This window comes from Egretta garzetta, unplaced genomic scaffold (genome assembly GCF_000687185.1).
Source record: "Egretta garzetta isolate BGI_Z169 unplaced genomic scaffold, ASM68718v1 scaffold365, whole genome shotgun sequence".
NCBI classification, from domain to species: domain Eukaryota; kingdom Metazoa; phylum Chordata; class Aves; order Pelecaniformes; family Ardeidae; genus Egretta; species Egretta garzetta.
In genome coordinates, this window is record NW_009259602.1 from 2124749 (window position 1) to 2144857 (window position 20109).

At 50.6% G+C, this 20109-nt stretch overlaps 1 protein-coding gene and 1 long non-coding RNA gene across 2 annotated transcripts in view; one reads left to right on the forward strand and one right to left on the reverse strand.

Annotated features, from left to right (window-relative positions):
* GRIK4 (glutamate ionotropic receptor kainate type subunit 4) overlaps positions 1-18259 on the forward strand; it is a 139663-nt gene extending 121404 nt beyond the window's left edge. Inside the window, exons 13-19 of the mRNA XM_009638429.1 lie at positions 7417-7526; positions 9693-9866; positions 10014-10179; positions 12677-12902; positions 14332-14460; positions 17237-17355; positions 17894-18259. Of these exons, the coding sequence (XP_009636724.1) occupies positions 7417-7526; positions 9693-9866; positions 10014-10179; positions 12677-12902; positions 14332-14460; positions 17237-17355; positions 17894-18259 (1290 nt within the window). The remainder of the gene's footprint in view (positions 1-7416; positions 7527-9692; positions 9867-10013; positions 10180-12676; positions 12903-14331; positions 14461-17236; positions 17356-17893) is intronic.
* Positions 394-15405, reverse strand: LOC118452245. The gene is made up of 3 exons (XR_004841951.1): positions 15395-15405; positions 9403-9406; positions 394-488 (listed from the first exon to the last, which is right to left on the reverse strand). It is a non-coding gene; the product is annotated as an uncharacterized LOC118452245 (long non-coding RNA).
* Positions 18260-20109: the final 1850 nt, after the last annotated feature.

Here is a 20109-nt window from a genome sequence, read left to right on the forward strand (position 1 = left end):
CTTATGGTGGGGAGATTGCCTGGGAGGCTGAGCTAGGACACCTATGGGTGCACCTGGTTGGTGTCAGGGCCCAAATGCCCTAATCTGAGCTGTGTTCCCAGCCTCCGTGGTGTGCAGCCTTGCTGCTTTCGCACATCTGAGCATAAGATCAGGCCAGGAAGGTATCTGGGATTCCTTTCTTTGCTGTGACCTCCTGTAAATGCTCTGCACATGGATAAGTCCTCTGCCTTCTTAATCACGGGCAGGAAAAGGGCAACGTGGCACTCCTCGAGTGGCCCAGGGCACTGCCCCGGGGCAGGCAGGGCGGCAGGCTGAACTCCACCGTGGGCAATTATCACAGAATGTTAGAATCATAGAATCGCAGAACGTTTTGGGTTGGAAGGGACCCCTAGAGGCCACCCAGCCCAACCCCCCTGCAGGGAGCAGGGACACCTTTAGCCAGCTCAGGTTGCTCACAGCCCCGTCCAAGCTGGCCTGGAATGTTTGCCCTGCATGGGCTCTGTTTCTCAGTTCTCATGTGTCTCCTCTCAGTTGTTCCCCTTACTCTTAGGGTGCTCCTGTGGGTGCTCCCTGCCTTGCAGGGGTGCTCTCAGACCCCCTTGCTTCTGCGTTGGGCAGGGAGGAGTGAGAACCGGGGCACGCTGTGGTTTAGCAGCTAGCTCTGGTTGTTGCTCCACTGCATTTGATAATCTTCTGCAACTCGGGCAGCAGCTGCCCAAAAGGCAGGTCAGGCGTTACGTGGTGGCTGTTTAGCAACTCGTGGGCCTGTGGCTCGAAGCAGAGCTGCCCAGGGGATTCACACGTGGAAGCCTTGTGTCGTGTCTTTGCTTAGACGACACTTGTTGTCTTAAATTCATAAGGCTTCTCTTGCATCCCCATTTTCTGTTGTTCTGGCTTCCTCCTGAAGCTCAGGAGAGGACAGACATTCCCCAGCTACACCCGCCTGGGCCAGGCAAAGCCCCTGGTTCCCCAGTGTCACAGGAGGTGAGCTCTGGCATCCCAGCCCTTTGCAACAGGATGAAATGTTATTCCCAATCTGCGTTTTGGAAATGTGCTCTGTGCGGCGCCGAGTGTGATGTGAATTCCAGTCTTGGTTTCCCGTCAGCTCAACAATAGCAACCAAAAGGAGAAAACAATTAAAGCTGCCTCTCCCAGCCCCCTCTCTCAATTCGCAAGGCTGTTAAGGATGCAGCGTTGGGTACGAACATAAACAAACTTGCGCATACATCTCTCTGCGCGGAGTGGCTCCTGCCAAGAACAAACAAGTAATTAAAATCTAGTTAAAATTCTGTTTCCTCTGGTATGTGCAGAATCTAGGATCAATGGCTTAACTGATCAAAAAGGGTCAGACTCTTCAGCTGCTGTAAATCAAGTGTAACTGTCCCTTCCCTGCGGCGTTTGCTTGTTCACACCACCAGCTGCCCCGTGGATCTGGGAGGTGTTTCTGCCAGCAACTCTTGGCTGGGATTACAATCGCATTTCTTGCTTTCTTGCATGCGTTTTTAAAGTTTGGGGACTGAGTACCATGCGTGCTCTGCCTCCAATTTACACCATAACCTTCAGCAAGTCCCTTAACGAGCCATCGTTCCCTTAGCAGCACGAGGCTGATGTCGCTCCCTCCAGAGGAAACACAGGAATATTGGTGCAGGGTTTGCATGTGATCTGCTCTATAAGTGCAAGGCATTTGCTGCTGCCTCTGTGCAAGCTCAATATAAATGTGTCTGACACATCTACTTAGAGTATAAGTTCTTCAGGGCAGGGACCATCTGCTGCTCGTGCTGGTACCAGACTAATGCAACACAGCCCATGTTCCAGCTTGCCCTTTAGGCATTTACCAAACTGAACAGGATTAATAATTACAGTCTTAAAAAGTGTTTGGCAAATAGTCCCCTGCCGTTGGTCAGGACTCAGTCTTCAGCTGCCCAACAAAGGACCCAGTTAGGACTTTGAGTAGAGAAGCTGCCCAGTGACCCAGGCGGGCTGGGGAGGGAGACGCAGGGCATCTCCCAGGTCAGGTCACCCCACAAGGAGCCCTGCTTTGCTTCATCAAGGCCACGAGGAGCGATGGCAGGGGGTGAATTGGGCTTGTGCCCTCCCCAGGAGCAGGGAGGTCTCCCCAGCAGGGAACCTTGGAGCCCCCTCTTCCCTCTCCAGCACTTGGCCCCTCTTTGTCCAGACCTTTCCTGCTTAGCTTGGGGAGAGTTTCCGAGCGCTGCGTGGCAATTAACTAATTAAACTGGTAAATATTTATTTAACGAGGAAAGGCAAGGTAGCTAATTGCTCTGGTTTTTCTTCAAGGATGTGGTTTGCAGAGCAGCGGAAGGCAGCCCCACAGCCCCATCTGCTCCTATCCCCTCCCCTCCCTTCCCTTCCCCACCCCAGCAAACATCTCTGCAATGTCAAAAATGGCATCTGACGTATGTTAATCACGGCGCAGATCAGACGTAGCTAATAAATAACCACAAATAAATTTCTTGCTGAGGAGTTGCCTCCGTGCCCTGGTCTCTTCTCGGTGTGCCGACATTTTATTTTAATTTCCATGTAACTCCAGTGGCAAATGATTTCTCCCCCCTTTCTCCTCCTCGCCCGGCAACCCAGCCACCACAGTGCGTGTGTCTCTTATCACACATAACCAAATATGGCAGCTTTAAACGGGGCTGTCATTTTTCTCAATTTCACTTGTTGTGATATAATCAAGTATGGATTTCTGACACGGGGACTCTAACAGGCTTTCTGACTTGCAGGCTGCTAAGAGAAAAAAGCTTGCTTTGTTTTATTATGTTCCCATTCTGACCAGCTGGTGGGACCCATTGAAGGCGGGAGATAGATGACAAGTCCTGAGCTCTCACTCTGCTTGGCAGAGGGCTGAAATCAGGTGTCCAGTGCCATTTCTGCACAGGGGGGTGTTAAAAGTCAGGCTTATTTGTAGCATACACATGCTTTTGCTCACATACCTGCCTCTATGGCAGGGAACGAGGGACTAGCTAGCACATGATTCCGGCTCATCAGCCCTGAAAGTCCGTACTGTGCTCTACCTTAAGATGAGAAAATGTGCATTTCGTGAGTGCACCGGAATAAGCGAGTTTAGGCCAAGTGAACTGAGGCTTAAAGTGTTTCTACTTGATTGCTGCAAAAGACACGAAATGGGAAGGACCGAGGAGGCTCGGGGGCCGAGGCCGAGGAGCTGAGCAGCCCTCCCGAAAACCCGTGCTGCTCTGCCAGCCAGCCTCCCGCTCCTCTGAACCAGGGGCAGGAGCAATCGCTGCCCCCAGGCGTGCTGGGGGCCATGGTACGTGTTGGCCTGTCGGTTGTGGACCATCTGGTGACCCCAAATTAGGCTCAGGATTCGCAGTAGCCTGTGCTTGGGTTTTGCTTATCGAGTCTAGAGAAAGGACCCTGAAAAGGGAGGGATCTGGATCAGACGTGGTCATCCCAGTTTTGGTGAGACCAAATGCACTGCAGTTACACCTGGTACGCATCAACATTTCTGCCTTTCCAGGCTGAGTTTTCTTGCTTTCCTTCTGACTTACAGAGACAGAAGAGAGTTCTCTCGCCTGCCTTTTTTAGGGACAAACGTCTGTGAGAACTGACACAGGTAGGGCTGAATCTTTCTGCGGGAGGGAGCAGGCGAGCACTGGAGTCCCTTCAGGCTGTGTGTGCAGGGCAGGCAGGGAGTTGTAAGGTCTCTTACGGACCTGAACATGGACAAATCCAGGACCATGCCATACAGCCCCACTCCTCCTCCTCTTCCTCGGTGTCTGGCGCGTTCAGGCATTTCAGTCACTGGTATCTGCCCAGAAAACTGCTTCCCTCTGGCTGAAAATGAAGACTTCCAAGAACGACCGAGGAGGGTAAATGAATCTCTCCTGCTTCCATCTGAGGATTTGCAGGAGGCCTTCATCAATTATTGGACATTTGGAACATTTCTATTCCAGGAAAAATAGCTCTTCCAATTAACAAAGCTGTATTGGGACCAGCTAAAAATATCTGACAGGCTCCAGATATTGTCATATTCCCATCTTCAAAACAGACAGATAAGAGAGAGTTTGTGCCCTCCGTGGGAACAGAGTATCTTTATTCTTATCCACAACTGTGAATGAAAAGAATATGTAGCAGCAGCCTGAAAATGACTGTAGTGAAAAGAACCAGAACTACTACTACCGTAAAGTCACAGGAGAGAGTCATTGCCAAGCCTGAGACTTAAAGCTTCCAAAGCAATTTCCTTAATGAGTGTAATTTATTGACAAACTGCCCCAGAAACATAGAGGAGACATCAAGGCCTTTAATTACAGAAAGGAACTTTGTTACAGGAGCATCTCACGAGGGAGCCCCAGCCGAGGCACCGCCAGTGCCTGGGAGTTCCCTGCCAGCTCTGGGATGCCGGGCAGGGATAAGCCTCCTGGAACAATCTTCTGCTTGAGAAGCTCCAGTTTGCCCGGCCGAGGGCAGACGGTGGCCTTCACACTTTGCAGGTTCCTATTGCCTCGTTTCATTCTTGACTGTGTAAATGCCTGTGGAATAAGAGAGGCAGCTGAGCCAGTCTAGCTCTAGATGAAAAAGGGAACCAGGGGCCTGTGGGGCATCCAGGAAAACCATGCAGTCAATAAAGAGAAGGACTTTGCTATCTCCTACCTTTGCTTTCCCATTGGCATCAAGAAGTCAATGATCATCTGGATGGGATCAGTGAGAAGTGCAGAGGGGGTGCGCCTGGGAGCCTGCAGACTCCTGAGATGGTCTCACCTCTCTGAAATAGTAAGAGGAGCTCCAGCAAGGTGAGCAAAGGATGTTACTGGAAATGTGGATCCCTCTGGGGTGCTGGGGTTGTAGTTTCCAGCAGTGTCTCTAGCTCTGGCGGCCCTTGGTTTGGGCCCAGATGCTGGCTGTAGCACTCATTTGTCTCTCTCTGGGTTTCTTGGAAGAATACAAGGAAAAGAGTACAGAGCAGCATTTGACCAAAAATAAAAAGGGGAAGGACAAAAGAAGAATGTAGTATTTTTCACTGTTTGTACCTCACCTGCTTATACAAAGTACATTAAGATAACCCTGTAGAGAAGAGAGACTCTGGAATTATACCCAGGAGAACCTGAACCTTTGCTTGGAAAATGACTTTAATCTGAAAATGGACACAGGATGGTCTGAACCACTGGTTCTTAACTCATCTGTTTGTTAAAAGGCTTAATAAGCCAGACTCTCTAAAAATGCTAGTGTAGATGCCAAGCTCAAGCTCAGTTTGTCCTTAAGGATACAGGGATAGGACGTTGTGGTGTGGCGGTTCTTTACTTCATGTAGGGCAGAGTTTGCTGTAGAAGGTTTCAGAGATGTTACCATCCCAGCTGGTGACTGGAGCTGAGAATATCACAGTATCCTGATATTTTTAGTAGAGGAAAATTTTTGTGCAACAACTATTGCCTTTTCTAGCAACAACTTAGTCTTCAGAAGAACTACCAAGACCTTGTGAAATTCAGGTTTTGCATAAGATTAGGAATACTTCAGTAGTAAAACAGTGTTTTTTAACGGAAATGGAATTTAAAGTGCTGCTGTGAGTCTGGGGAAGGAAAAAAAAAAAAAAACCAGCTATGTTTCCTGGGGACTTTTGTGAAAACAGAAAATTATTCACTGCCTTTGGATTAAGCACAGCTCTAAAATACCAGGACTCTGGTCTTTGATGCTCTGGGTTTGCTACAGCAGTTGAGGTTAGGTGTTATTTATTACCAGCCGTTATTAGTTTATGTGGTGTCACCGATGGGCAGGGTAAGGCAGCGGACTAGGGCAAAACGAGGCCTCTGTGTGTCCAAGATGATCCCCGGCAGCAGCTTTTGTGTCAAGCGAGCAAACTACAGCGGAGCAGCTGCCGTGCTGCGAGTGCTGGGAAACGGCTGCTGGAGTGAGCGGCACTGAGCAAACAGTGATAGATGTTTTCAGCACACAACAGAGCAAGGTGCCAGTAAGAAATACGCTGACAGCCTGGCTGAGATGTGATAAAAGGCTGTTTCCACTCTGACTTTATAGTAAAAGCCTCCGCAGGAGCTCTGACTTGTGGGCAGCTTCCCGGTTGCAGGTGCCTGGGGAAACTGTAGAGCTTGTGTGATGCCAGGACTGACTTTGTGGTTCGGGGCAGAAGATACAGGCTCCTGCCAGCAAAGCGCTTGCATTCCCACAGGGTTAATGCAACCCTTTAGCCCTGCGTTGGGATTTCATGCTTTTGCTGGGAGCCTTTCAGAGGAGACGGTAAGGAAAGGAGATGCCTGAGGGAGAGGAGCGTTGCCTGAACACTTGCAGCGTTTGGGGTGGGAGCGGTGTGTCGGGGGTGCGCAGTGCTGAAACAAAGAGCTTGCTGCTCCGCACACATATTAAAAATTGCACAGAGAGCAAAAGGGCACTTCTTTAGTCCTGTGCCTTGTGCTCCGTTTTCACCTCTCCCCTTCTCCCCCACGATAGTGTTGAAGGTGCTCGGAGGTAAATTAGTGGCTTTTTCCACCCTGGAGGAGGCTGTGTTGCAGAGGAGCTGCATCCGCGGAGCTGGTGGTGGCGGGAGACCTGCACTCACCAGAATGGGAGGTGTTCAGCTTTGGAGAAACGTCTAGAAATTAATCCTCCTTTTTGCACAAATTTTGCTAAATTTGACGAGATTTCAATGGTGGCGGTGTCCTTGTGAAAATCAAAGGTGCTTTGAGAGAAGAGCAACCTGGGTTTTTTTCTAGCAGTGAAGCCTTACTTTTCAAGGAAAGGTGGTTTGCTGAGAAAAAAACAGGAAATTCTGACGCATCCTGGAGATAAAAATACCATGTTCCCTTAGATAAAAGTAATAATTTTATTGAGTTTTGTAGAGAAGAAACGTTTCAAGGCTGAAGAAAGAAAACCAGAAATATTGCAAACATATCTTTTTTTTTTTCTTTTTTTTCCCTTTTTCTGCACAAAAAATATTTTTTTCCCCACTCTGCTTCATGCAAAGGATCCCACCCACCTCCGAGCTCAGGCTGCTCTCCCGGGGGAGCCCCCTCCTGCCCCGCAAGCGTGGTGTGCAGTCTGCTTGGATGGACACAGGCTTCAGGTGGGGACTCCCCCATCGGCAGCCCCGCAGGCGAGGGGTGCAGCACATCCTATCACGGGGAGGGCAGAGCGTGGCGATCGTCTCAATTTTTCTGTCAATTCACTTCTTTCTTTGCCTGGAGGAACAAAAGTGGTTGAGGTGGGGAGAGGAATAGTCTTAGGAGATGAATGCCAGCGCAGGGGTGCTGCAGGACTTGGTCATTTGTTGCAAGGCTTTTGCAAAGCCCTGTTTACGTTATTTCCCTTCTGTTCCTCCCATCTGCTGTCAGCATCAGGACAGATGTGTTTCTTCGTGTCGTTTTCAGAATGGACTACGTAATTTGTAGAAATAGAAGCAGGTCAAACTCCTTTTTGTTTCCCTTCCAGGGCCGCAAACCTGGCTACTTCTCGTTCCTGGATCCCTTTTCCCCTGGCGTCTGGCTCTTCATGCTGCTCGCCTACCTGGCTGTCAGCTGCGTCCTCTTCTTGGTTGCTCGGTAATGTGTCTGGCGGTCCCTTTGCCTTCCTTTCCCTTCCTCGCGGTGCCATCTAGCGTCACGCTCCCAGACCCGGGGGTGGGGGGATGCGTGGGCAGGGGGACACGGGGACCCCCCCCGGGCCACCAGTGTGGAGGGCGAAGCAAGGGGGGCAGAAGCATTCCAACCCCCCTGCTCTCCACCAGCTGGGGACTGGGGCTTTGCCGCTGAGTGCCCGCGCAGGCGCATCGCCGATGCATATGGCAGCCCCGGGGTGGCCGCTGGCATGGCTGGGACAGGGCGGGCAGGAGCAGCGTGCCGCGATTCGGGACCGTGCTTGGCCACAGCAGTGGGTGCTGGTGCTGGGAGCTGCGTGGGAAGGGTGGGAGGAGGGTCTGGGTGTAGGGCTGGTGCTGCAAATGGTGCTGCTCCCTGGAGATGCTTGATCTGCAACGGATAAACCAACCACTTGTTTTGAATAGGAGAGTGGAGTCAGGCAGGTACCGGCAAATGCATTCTGAGATATTAATGCAAATTCCAGTACTAATGTTTGGTTCCTCTGGCCTTGTAAAACCCAGTGTGTACAGAAAAAGGAAGTTCATTAATATCTTTCAGCAGCCTCTTGGTTGATGTGCAGAGCCTCACTTGAGCTCTCAGTTCCATTTCCCTATGACTAATTTAAATCAGCCTTAAAATATATCGCTGAGTGCTGCAGCCTGCACCGTGTCTCCCGTCGAGGCCCAGGGTCTGTGCTCCACTGCTGTTTTCCCTGACCTCCTTACAAACTGCTTATGGTGGGTGGCATAGATGGGCCTTTTCAGACGCAGTTGAACTGTGTCCTGGCAATGTGTACCAAAGACGTGCTCAGGGCTTGAAGGCTGTTTCGGGACATGGTGAATACTCAATTCTCATTACAAAAATTGGAACTGTGCTGTCACTCGGTCCCTTAGCATGGCTAAAGTTGTCATCCTGACAGCGTTTCAGTGGTTTCTTCGAATGCCATTACAGCCTCAGAAACATAGTTCTGAAGAAACCACTGAATAATGCAGTCCAACGCTCTCTGCAGACTGAGATTTGGTGCCCCCTTAGCCCCGTCCTCATGTTTTAAACATGGTCCTCCAGAAAGGTGCCTTTATATGGCTTCCTGCTGGAGGTGGAGGTTTGGACGCTGCTTTCTGCCTTGCTCGGCAGTAAGGAGCTTTTGACCCTGTGAATTGCAGAAGACTCTCCCAGAGCAGCATTTTTTACTGCTAGTGCTTATCCAACCGTAGAACGTCTTCAAGAAATAGCCTCCACCTCGCTGGCGTCACTGTGAGGTAGGAGATGCACAAATGAAGATAAACACCTCGTTTTGGTTAATTTTGGTTCGGTGCTGCATAAGCTGGCAGAGCCGTGCAGCTGTATTGGTAGTATCCCCAAAAGGACCCTCCCAGGCACCGGCTTTGTTAACCATTAGCAATATAATGAACTGCAGCATAGGAATTAGAAGACTTTCTTAGCAACCAGGGAACTGAGGATTGGAAACAGCAAAAAGAGAGCTAGGCTACAGTCACTTCAGTGACAGGCTGCCAGTTCTTTCAGATTCCCACCTCTGTCCTGTCCCTGTCAGCACTGAAAGTATATGATGCTTTGAAACACCAGCACTTGGCCTTCAAACTAGACTTGGGACCTAGACTTTCCTGGGCCAACCAGACCTTCTTAGAGCAACCATTTGCACCAATACAGCTATTTTTCTCGATAGTGTCATGCAGTCAGGTCTCACTCCACTTTTTCACTTCCTGTTGATGCTTATTCTCCAGCAGGGACCACAGCCAAAGATGCTTGATTTCAATTTCACATCAAGTCCGTGCACATCTGGAATTACTGTTGTGGTTGCCTGCAGTACAAATTTGCACACAGGGCTCCAGCTTCTCTGCAGCCCGTGCCCAGATTTTCAGCAGAGCCTCTCAAAGCTTTTGCATATCTTTACAAGAAAGCCACTGGCTTCTGAGTCTTAGAGCAAGCATTTCACATAGCTCTGGGCCCTGGAGATCAATGGACAACCGAGCTTCCTCCTCAGAAAAATCTGCTTCCAGGAGAGTTTGGGCTTCACAGCTTTTTTTTTTTTTTTTTTTTTTTTTGCATTTTTTCTTCAAAGTGCCCATTTCCCAGTGAATTACCTGAGCTACCGGTTTCTTGTCATTTTAGATTGACACCGTACGAGTGGTACAGCCCCCACCCCTGCTCGCAAGGCAGATGCAACCTTCTCGTGAATCAGTACTCGCTGGGCAACAGCTTGTGGTTTCCAGTCGGGGGATTCATGCAGCAAGGCTCCACCATTTGCCCCCAAGCGTTATCCACGCGCTGCGTCAGTGGAGTCTGGTAAGGAGGTCAGCCCTCCTCGTGAGGAAGGCTTCTTGTGGGCCTTTTCTGGGCAGAAGCAGACGGAGCGGCAGAGGGTGGGGATGGAGATCAGATTCAGTCCCTGGGGAAATCTCAGATCACCGTCTTCGCTTCCCCTTTCCCTAGGTGGGCATTCACCTTGATCATCATCTCCTCCTACACAGCCAATCTGGCAGCCTTCCTCACCGTGCAGCGGATGGACGTCCCCATCGAATCTGTAGATGACCTGGCTGACCAGACAGCCATCGAGTACGGCACCATCCATGGCGGCTCCAGCATGACCTTCTTCCAAGTAAACCCCATTCTTTTGCTAGCTGGGGCGGGGGGTGCGGAGGGCACCCTTTAATCAGATTCGGATGTCGCCCCAGTCTGTCATGCCCGTTTCGTTCCAGTTTCTGGCACAGAGGGGGCCTTTGGAGAGACCCCTGGCTGCTTGGTTGTGCAGGACTGGGCTTAGATCCACAGTGGGCGATGATGGGATGAATGGTGGGGGAGGTATGGCGGGGAAGAGGGAAGGCAGGGTTTTGTAACACAGCAGCGGGCGTGCTCTTGGCACGCTGGAGGACTAGGGTCAGGACATCCGTGCTGGACTCTGGCCGAGCAGACTTTACTGCCTGGACTTCGAAAGCAACTTAACACTTGGAGTGTCACCATGTGGGTGGGAAAGTGGTACGCATCCCTGTGTCACAGCGATGGCATAACACAGTCTTCAGCAGATGAGCATTTGCAGTCAAATTTCCATGGCTCTCTATGAGGTTTTGATGTGATCTTAGCTTTCATGTGAGAGTCCCAGAGGCTGGGTAAGCAAAGAGACGTTTGCAAACCCCAGGTAGGCTGAGTGTATGTGAAAGTGCTGGAGTCTGTATGTGGTCAGTGGCACTGGAAACAAATAAGTCCAAGTGTATGCAAACATATGCCTGCCATTTAGCCCAATTTAATTTTTATCTTCCCTGCTCTATTCAGAAGGGAAATAAATGAGTGAATCTTTTCTGCAGTGCTCTGAATGCACAAAGAACTGCTTGAGGATTATTTATTTATTACTTGTTGAAACTCCAAGGGGAAAGAAAGCTTTTCTTGCTTTGTTCCCCCTCTGAGTCTGAACTGAATTGGGAAGCCTGAGAAATCTCTCAAGCGAGCCTGAGCTTGAGAACTACCACAATAAATTGACCGCTGACCTAAGGAAGAAATGTTTTTTACGATGAGGGTGGTGAAACACTGGCACGGGTTGCCCAGAGAGGTGGTAGATGCCCCACCCATGGAAACATTCAAGGACAGGCTGGACGGGGCTCTGAGCAACCTGATCTGATTGAAGATGTCCCTGCTCATTGCAGGGCTTTGGACTAGATGACCTTTAAAGGTGCCTTCCAACCCAAACCATTCTATGATTCTGTCTAAAATGAGCTGAACAGAACCCACGTGACTAAGATGGCTGTATATGAGGCACTTGCTTAGCTCTTCTCAGGAAGGCTTTCAAGTTTAAAATCCTGACTGTGGCTCTGCACTGCCTGGAGTTGCTGGTATCAGAGAAGGAATAGGCAAAAGATGTTCTTGTCCCATTTGCAATGCTTTAAACTATGTTGGGATCCATTCGCCTGTGGTGTAACGATGGTGGGTCAGATGCAGCGATGGATTAAGCAGGAATTGCTGAGGCTGCCTTCACCAGCCCTCAGCTCCTGGCTGCACAAGACGTGTGTCCACGGCTGAAGCACCTTGCCTTGTCCTGGCGGCAGTTTGCCCTGACAGGAACACGCTGGATTAAGGTTTAAAAGTGCAGTGAATCGGGAACAAACACACACCCTGTTTGTCTGTCCCTTGCCCAAGTGGCTACACCCAGAGGACAGAGCTGGACAGGCGAGGGGAGGAACTGGGTCAGCAGCAGATTCCCTGAGGCTTTCCAGCACTGTTTGCCCGCCACAGAAAATGAGCCCTTGACAGTGCGAGGCAGGGGGTGCTGGGCAGCACGTCACAGACCTGCTGCAGTGGCCAGGAGGGGAGCTGGTGTAAGGGATTCCGTGTGCTGCAGAAATGCAAGGGGAAAGGGGCAAATTCAGGAACTCCTAATGCAGACCAGAGTCTGCTTATCTTCACTCTTTGGCCAAGCAGGTTTCACTCATTGCTCAGCGCTGGCAGGAGATATATTAACTGTAGTCAGCTTTTCTCTCAGTCAAACCAAGGTGGGTTCCCACCAGCAAAGTCTGAGGATTTGGGGCTGGTTGAGCTTTAGTTTACTGCAGTCAATCAAAAGACCCCAGTGGTTTGCCTCACGAGGGGGCGAGCCTAAATCCAGATTCAGGGAGCAACAAACTCTGAAGAGCTTTGGCTCTGCCCCCAGCCCTCAGGGCCCTTCTCAAGGTGATGGTCTCTGGCTCTGAGGCTGCTGGACTGTTAAGCACAAAGTTACAGGGTGTGAGCTGTACAGGCTTAAACCAGCCACACACAAGCTATTTCTCCTGGCTTTTTTTGGCATGTTTGCGATATACTGTTACGGAAAATATGTATTTTTCTCAAATTGAATTTATGCAAAGAGCTTTGCTGGAACCTATTGGAATTAGGTATGCATTTTGTGCCCAGCTTAGCCAACAAAGTCTCAAATCCACCAAGATATTTGGGCCTCTAAATCTCTTTGGAATAAATGGAGGTTTAGGCATCTAAATCCTTTCTGAACCTGGCACCAAATTGGCTTTGACTCTTTTCCCCGCTGTGACCTCCTCGTAGCGGCGTCTAATTTTGGGTTGGTGTTACAGCAAGGTGCTCCCGCCTGAGCTGTGCTTGCCTCCTTCCTCCTGCAGAACTCCCGCTACCAGACGTACCAGCGGATGTGGAACTACATGTACTCCAAGCAGCCGAGCGTCTTTGTGAAGAGCACGGAGGAAGGGATTGCGCGCGTGCTGAACTCCAATTACGCCTTCCTGCTGGAGTCCACCATGAACGAGTATTATCGTCAGCGCAATTGCAACCTCACGCAGGTCGGGGGCCTTCTGGACACCAAGGGCTACGGGATTGGCATGCCCGTCGGTAGGCAGTGAAGAAAAATTCTAGTCCTTCTCAGCTGTCGGCAGAGGACCGGAGCACTTGAAAGGCTGAACCGGCTCTAAAGCCAATGTCACGTTTCACAGCTCTGCCCAGGGTGGTTTTTATCTCAGGAGGAAAATCAAATACATTGCAATTGCCCAAGGTGCGCGTTCAGAGCCAGATGTACGAGACCCTGCTCTGGTCCAGAGCCATGTGACACGCGACTGCGGCTCTTTAAATAATTCATATGAAAGATGTTTCAAAACTGCTGCTTATTTTCTGCGTATATGCTCTTTGCTGACTGTTTCCCTTTTGAACCAGTGTTTTTGAATCATTTTGTGCTCCTTGTTTTATCTCGGAAGTGCTGTAAAAGTAATGCTACTGCAACTCTTGTAGCTTTTAGCACAAGTTTCTTAACAGCTGGTGGTTCTTAAAACTCTAGGATAGAGAATTGGGCAATTCAGTGACTATCTCAGCTAATAATCAAGTTTAACAAATGCAGGTGGGTTGTCTTTCCAGTGTGAGAGCTAGCAAGAGAACATCATCTCCCAGGGCAGCAGAGAAAAAGGATGTAGTAGTTGTTATTCCAAGCGATCGAATGATCTTTCGGCCAGTCTCGGGAAGCCTTGTTCCTGACCTTTAAGCACCTGCACTTAGCAATACAAAGTTAAGGTGAATTACATAAGAACCATCACACAAACAGCCACTATAGTTTAGCTAACATGCGTAAGCTTGTAAAGTCACAGTAACCTGATCGTGAGTACAAATCCTTACTTTCAGGACTAAATTTGTTCTGACATTGTCTTGTTAAACAGTGAAACTGTAGCAGATAAGAAGAGCAGAAAGCTGCTGGCTGGGACAATAGTGCAGGGTTACCAGGAGAACTGCGGTCTTTCCCACGGCCCTTCTTTGGGATCTCTGGTAGCGGACATCATCAAGACCGCAGCAGAGATGGGTACCAAGCGCAGAAGCGAGCCTCCTCTGCCATGAACGGCTGGGCTTGCCTGTAGGTTGAACTTGCTGCTGTTGCAGCGCAGCAGTTCGAGGGACACGGCGTCAGAGCAAGGTTGCAGTTGGATGCAGGATGACAGGAGAGGGACCTCGGAGGTCTGGAGGAGCAGCGGTGGGATACTGAACTGCCTGTTCACACCCGGCCCCTGAAGCCAAAGCTCCCCTTTGTGAAGGACCTTTAAATGGTCTATGTGGGCCTTGGTGGACAGGAGGAATTACCATCTGCAAATGACACTACCCAGTTGACAGTCACAGCAGGGAGGCTGCAGGTTTCAAGGGCTTACATGGACTGAAGTCCCTTCCAAACTGTTCAGAGACGAGCCTTTGTAGTTGGGCACACTGGCAGGGCATCGTGGTGGGGATGAGTGGGGAGGAAGGCCGGCCGAGGCGGTGCCTTACCACATACCTCTTGGTGTTGCAGGCTCTGCATTTCGTGACGAGTTTGACCTGGCCATTCTCCAGTTGCAAGAGAACAACCGCCTGGAAATCCTGAAGCGGAAATGGTGGGAAGGAGGCAAGTGCCCCAAAGAGGAGGACCACAGAGCCAAAGGTAAGCCACGCCGCCCTCTGGTAGTGTGCTGAAGGGACCAGGCAGCAGAAGCATCCTTGCCAGCAGCGCAAGGTTGAACATCCATCTGCACCTGAGCGCTGCCAGGTTTTCTGCCTGAGAATTACTTTTTCCCCTTCTTCTGACCTGAGATTCCTTCCTCCACAATTCAAGGAGAAAGCCAAAGAGCTCTGCTGTGCCTCATGCTGTGTGTTTTTGCCTGGGGCAAAGATAGCAGGAACAACCAAATGACAAATATTGGAGGCATATGGAGGGTAAATTAGCTTCTAATGAATGTCTGCAGCATTACATGGGAAAATGGATGGCTAAAGGGATCAGACCAAAATCCTGGCTTCCTTGAAGGGAGATGGATCTCCACCACAGGCCCGCTAGTTAATGGCTCCAAGTGAAAGCGCCTTTTAAACAGCCAAGGGAAGGGACACAAGGACTTTATTAGTACATCTGTAAACTGAGGAGCAAATTCTTTTGGGTAATGCTATGCAAATTGCCATAAAAGCTACCACATTAGGCTGATGTCCCAGAGTGAGAGCAGTTGCCAGCTTAAAGCAGTTGCTGCGTTTTTTAGATTTGGCAGTTACCCTTTCCTCAGCAAGCATTTTCTGGGAGGCCAGCAGGTCCCCCAGTTGAAAGGACAGTCTTCTGACCTTCCGGAGTACAGGGATGGAGAGCCAAGTGCATCCATGGTAGCTCTCTTGTTTCCCTGACGTCGCAGCAGATGCAGCGGTGTGTCTGAGCCATTTGGGAGCTAGGCTGGGTGAGACCCCGCGGGGACTGCGAGCCGGTTCTCCCTCTTGGGCAGAGCTGCACTGCAGGCAGCCCGGGCTGTTAGGCTTGAGGCAGGAGGTGGTGGCCCAGCATAAGACATAAGCAAGGCAATAAGCTATTAAAGAAGCTACTTTTGAAGGCGAGCAGGCACATGGGGGTCTTCTCCTCCATGAACCATGCAAAAAGCAGCTCTGAAGTGGAATCTAGTCTGTGGGCTGTTTTGAGACGGCTTTGGAAGGGGGCAGCTGGGAAGCAGGCTCCTGGGCTGCTTCTGGCACTACCCGGTGCACTCTGTGACCCTGGACAAGTTCTTCTGCTGTTTTTTGCCCTCTGTCATGGCTCACTTTCTCAGTTTGGGAAATGAGGAAGGCTGTAGCCTGCTGGTATGTATATATGGAGGAAGAAAGTACCTCTCAGGTGAGGTTGGGAATGGGTGTCTGAGGTGGCACCCAGGTAGACTGATAGATGGATGTAGAGAGAGTTACTGGCCCTAAATTCAAATTTGAGAGCTGCTGGGAAGAGAGGGTGGCCTTGATCTTGGGTCTAAACTGTGATTATGGGCTATGTTTTCTGCCCTGCAATTGCTGTCTTAGTGGAAACATCTCCAGGAAGAGTTGATTTACAGAGTCACTAGATTGGTCCAGAGGCAATGCCTAAAGTATGACAGAGGAGGAGGGAGAAATGTGACCTCCTAAGTTTTAAAACAAAACAGGTCAGCGATTTACAAGGATTTTGGTGAGATTTTATGTCTGAAAGCCACGCAGAGATTAAGTCAATAAATCATTGATTCTCACGCTTTGATTTAATGCTACAGAGGGGAGAGGAAGATTTTTATAGATGTTCTTGTTGAGTAATGGCTTCATACGCTCACCTCAGTGCAAAGCACCACATGCTTTTTAGTTATCAATCCAATCAGGGACCCATGCCGCTTGAGACCCAAACCCAACAAGCATGGGAGAGAAGAGCCATTTCTCGGGCAGCGTGTGCTGCGGCCAGCACCGCTCCCCAGCTCCTCTCTCAGCCCTGTTCTGCAGGGCCAGACGGGGGCACAGGCTGCAGCTCTGGGGACGGGGTCGCAGTGGAAAGCGAGGTGACAGCCTTGGCATGCGGAAAGCTCAGGACAGGTTCTTGAGGGGTGGATTTTCCTTCCAGCTGGTGAGCTTTCTGCAGTGCAATCTAGTCCCCCCCGCTAAGTGAAGCTGTCAGCACATGTGGCATTTGGCCCAAGGTGGCCGAATGGCTCCTATGGTCAGGAGAGATGGTAGTCATCCCGTTGTAAGCGAGTTGTCTGAGGGAGGTGAGATCAGTCACCCCATGGAAGGGGCTGTTTCTCCCTCATGGGCCAGAGGGTGCTGGCCAGAGAGCACCCAACCCATAGTCAGGTACCCCTGGTTGGCAGGGACCCTTTTTGGTCACCGTATGGTGTGAAACAGTGCTGGGTCCTGGTCTGGTTTGGAACCTCTCCTTGCTCCTGCAATACAAGCAGCTGTAATCATTTTTTACCAGCACTTTGTGATGCAATCAAAGGAGCTTTTCTTGGTGCCAGCTTCTTTTAAAGCCCTTTCTTGTCTTCTTCATCTCTGCTTCTTTAACAGCATTGCTCATCTTCTTTTGCGAAGTTCAAAGCAACTAGAGCTGGGCGAATAATTTGCAGGGATTAATGTGCCCGATTGATCTCTCATTTTTTCTCCTGTTTTCAGTTTGTCCACAAATTGCTTTGTACTTCCCCCCAATGCACTTGCTGGTTATCTGCAGAATCATCATTTCTTAGAACGTGTCTTCGATCGCACAGTTATTGCAAGTCATTCAGTTTGCCATCTGAGTCATGCGGTTAGCTATTAATAGGACAGTGCTGGCTATGTGGTTTTGGTCCCTGGCTGGGTATATGCAATGCCAACTAAACAGCGAAGAGCTGGGATTGCTGTACAGCGATGCTTGCAATTTATGTTGTGTCTGCCTCTCCCCAGCATTGTCTCCTCTGCTTTTGTTTTAGGCCTGGGAATGGAGAATATTGGTGGAATCTTCGTGGTTCTCATCTGTGGCCTAATCGTAGCAATTTTTATGGCAATGCTGGAATTTTTGTGGAGCCTTCGGCACTCTGAACAGTCAGAGGTAGGACCTGAAAGTGTCCTGAGGGGATAGTGTGAGTTTATTGCTGTCTGCCGGGTGCTCAGCAGTGCAGTGCTCTGGAGCAAGTAATGCACCCAGGCTGAAATGAGCGTTCCTAGTAGTGAGACCTCAAACGCACAAGAAGCCTAGGTGCATTGGGCAGGGTCTAAAATGCACGAGCTTCTCATGCACTCCTACTAAGATCGAGGCTGTAGAATGCTCCGAGGGCTTTTGAAGGGATCAAGGATGTGTGCAACGTCCAGGTACCTTTCCTGGAGATGGGATCACCTGAGGATTTCTACCTGCAGTAGGTTTAGGTCTCGTGTTGATTTGGGGATCCAGAACACAGGAGGGTCTCTGACAAGAGGTGGAATCTGTTGGGCTAAATCAAGCATAAATGTCCGAGCACTGGTGTCAAAAGCCAGCGGCCAGATTAACGACCGAGTCCGTAACACTTTGGCATCAGAATCCAGAGCAGATGCAGCGCTGCTGGGCTCGCAGCTTACTTAGGTGAGCAGTATGTCTCGGGTCTGCCTTCCAGGTGTCGGTGTGCCAAGAAATGGTGACGGAGCTGCGCAACATCATTCTCTGCAAGGACAGTTTCCACCCTCGTCGGAGGCGAGGGGGAATGATACGGACTCGCCCCGTTATCCCAGAGGAACGCCGAGCCCGCAGCACAACCACGCTCAGCAACGGGAAGCTGTGCAGTGGGGGCGAGCCAGACCCCCTGGCACAAAGACTGGCACAAGAAGCCGCCCTGGTCGCCCGAGGGTGCACGCACATCCGCGTGTGCCCCGAGTGCCGCAGGTTCCAGGGCCTCCGGGCACGGCCGTCTGCGGGCTCGCCTGCGCAGAGCGAAGAGAGCTTGGAGTGGGAGAAGACCACCAACAGCAGCGAGCCCGAGTAACGCTGGGGCAGGGGGGCGTTGGGGTGGGCCGAGAGGGTCCTGTTCCATTTTACAGAACACGGACTTGTACAATGTCAACTCGTTTTTAAATTAAAAGCAGTTACCCAGCTTCTCCAGAGCAAGGCGGACCTTTGGGCTGACGCGCAGGCCTGGCCAAGGGGTTGGCTTTGGTTTCGGCGTCCGAGAGGACGTGCGTCTCCGGGAGCCCAACGCAGCAGCAGTGAGCTCCTCCAGCTGGCCTGTCCCCAGCAGTTGTCTCCGTGCCACCGCGCGGCTCCGAGGCGGGAAGGAGGGACACGTGGTGGGTAACTGGTGTAGCAGATGTTGCCCACCCTGGGGCAAGAATGGTTCATAGAACTTCTCCACCCCAGGCCAGGAGAAAGGATGCTGGTGCCATCTCCCCATCACGTAGACTTACCGGGGGATGTTCTCAAAGGGCGGGGGGGGGGCCTTTTTATTTGACCAGATAAGGGACGGGAAGGGGGAGGAGTCATTATTTTGTTTTGGTTTATTTTGGGTACGTCAGGACCTAGTCTCCAAGGCACCAGGTTTCAGCTGCTGAACTCTTCTTCCTTTTCAGAGTGTGGCAGGTGGACTGAGGGAGGAAGGGAAGGGTGGGATGGGACATGCTCCCCGTGAGAAGCAGCACTTGATGGAAGTCCATTTGAGGAGTTGTTAAAATACATATATATATAAAAATATATATATATACATATATATATATATAAAAAAATGCCAAAAACCAACCAACAAACACAGTGAACTCAAAGAGGCCTTGAAACGCCTGGAATTTCAGGGGTTCTGTGTCTTTTGTTTAGTTCTGGGGTTATCTTCTGCTTTTTTTTCCTTTCTGTTTTTGGGATGCGGGTGGGGGAGCCTTTTGAGGAAGGTGAGGTGGGAGCAGGCGAGGGCGGGGAGTGCTGGGGAAGGCTGCCCTTTCCCGCCCGCGGAGGGAGGTGGCATTTGCTGCCCGCTGTGGCTCCCCGAAGCGTCCGCAGCCCGTGCTCTGCACGCTCCCGAACCAGTGACTCTGAGCTCTGCCCCAGGCTCGCGAGCTCCCCTTGCCCGTGACCCACGGAGCACCCTCAGCTCCGAGGGTGACTTACAGCCCATGTCTAGCAGCGACGATGCCGCACAGCATTTGAGAAAACCGTTAGCCCGGGATCTGATGTAAGGAAAATATTTACTTCCCTAGCAACAGCAGCAGCTCACCCTCTGCTTGGTACAGACGTGGGTTTTACATTGACAAGTTTAATTTTCTGATTGAAAAACAAATTCTATGCAATTTCTGATTGTAAAAGGAAAGAGATGACAATGGAGAGGGGCAGGGGAGATAAAGCCTTGAGTGAAGGTACATCCTGTTCTTGAATTGTTTTCTTTTCTTTTTGTCTTGAATGTACTGAAATAAAAGATGTCCTTGTATAATCACGCTTTTTTTTCTCTTTCCTTCCCTGTCCATACTCACAAAAGTTGTGAGACAGTTCGAGGCCCGTCCGCTCAGGGAGAAACCCAGCAACACCCCAGCTGAAAGGGAAGAGGTGCTTTGGCTGTTGCAGGTCTGCTGCCCAAGTGTATCCACACCCGTGGTGTTGCTGTTATCTGTAGCTGAATGGAAATGGGAGAAAAAAAGAAAAGGCCAAAAAAAGAAAGCCCAAGACTCGTGGTGGTAAGGGGAGGAAAGAACCCATAACTAACAGCAGTGCAGCCTCTCCAGGGGGCCCAGGGTTCCATGCGATGTGGACCACGGCAGTTACAGCCTTCCCACAGCTGCTGGTTGGAGCCCGCTTGCCCAGGGGCTGAGGGTTAGGTACGGTGGGTCAAATTCCTGGCGTTGTCAAGCACAGGAGCCT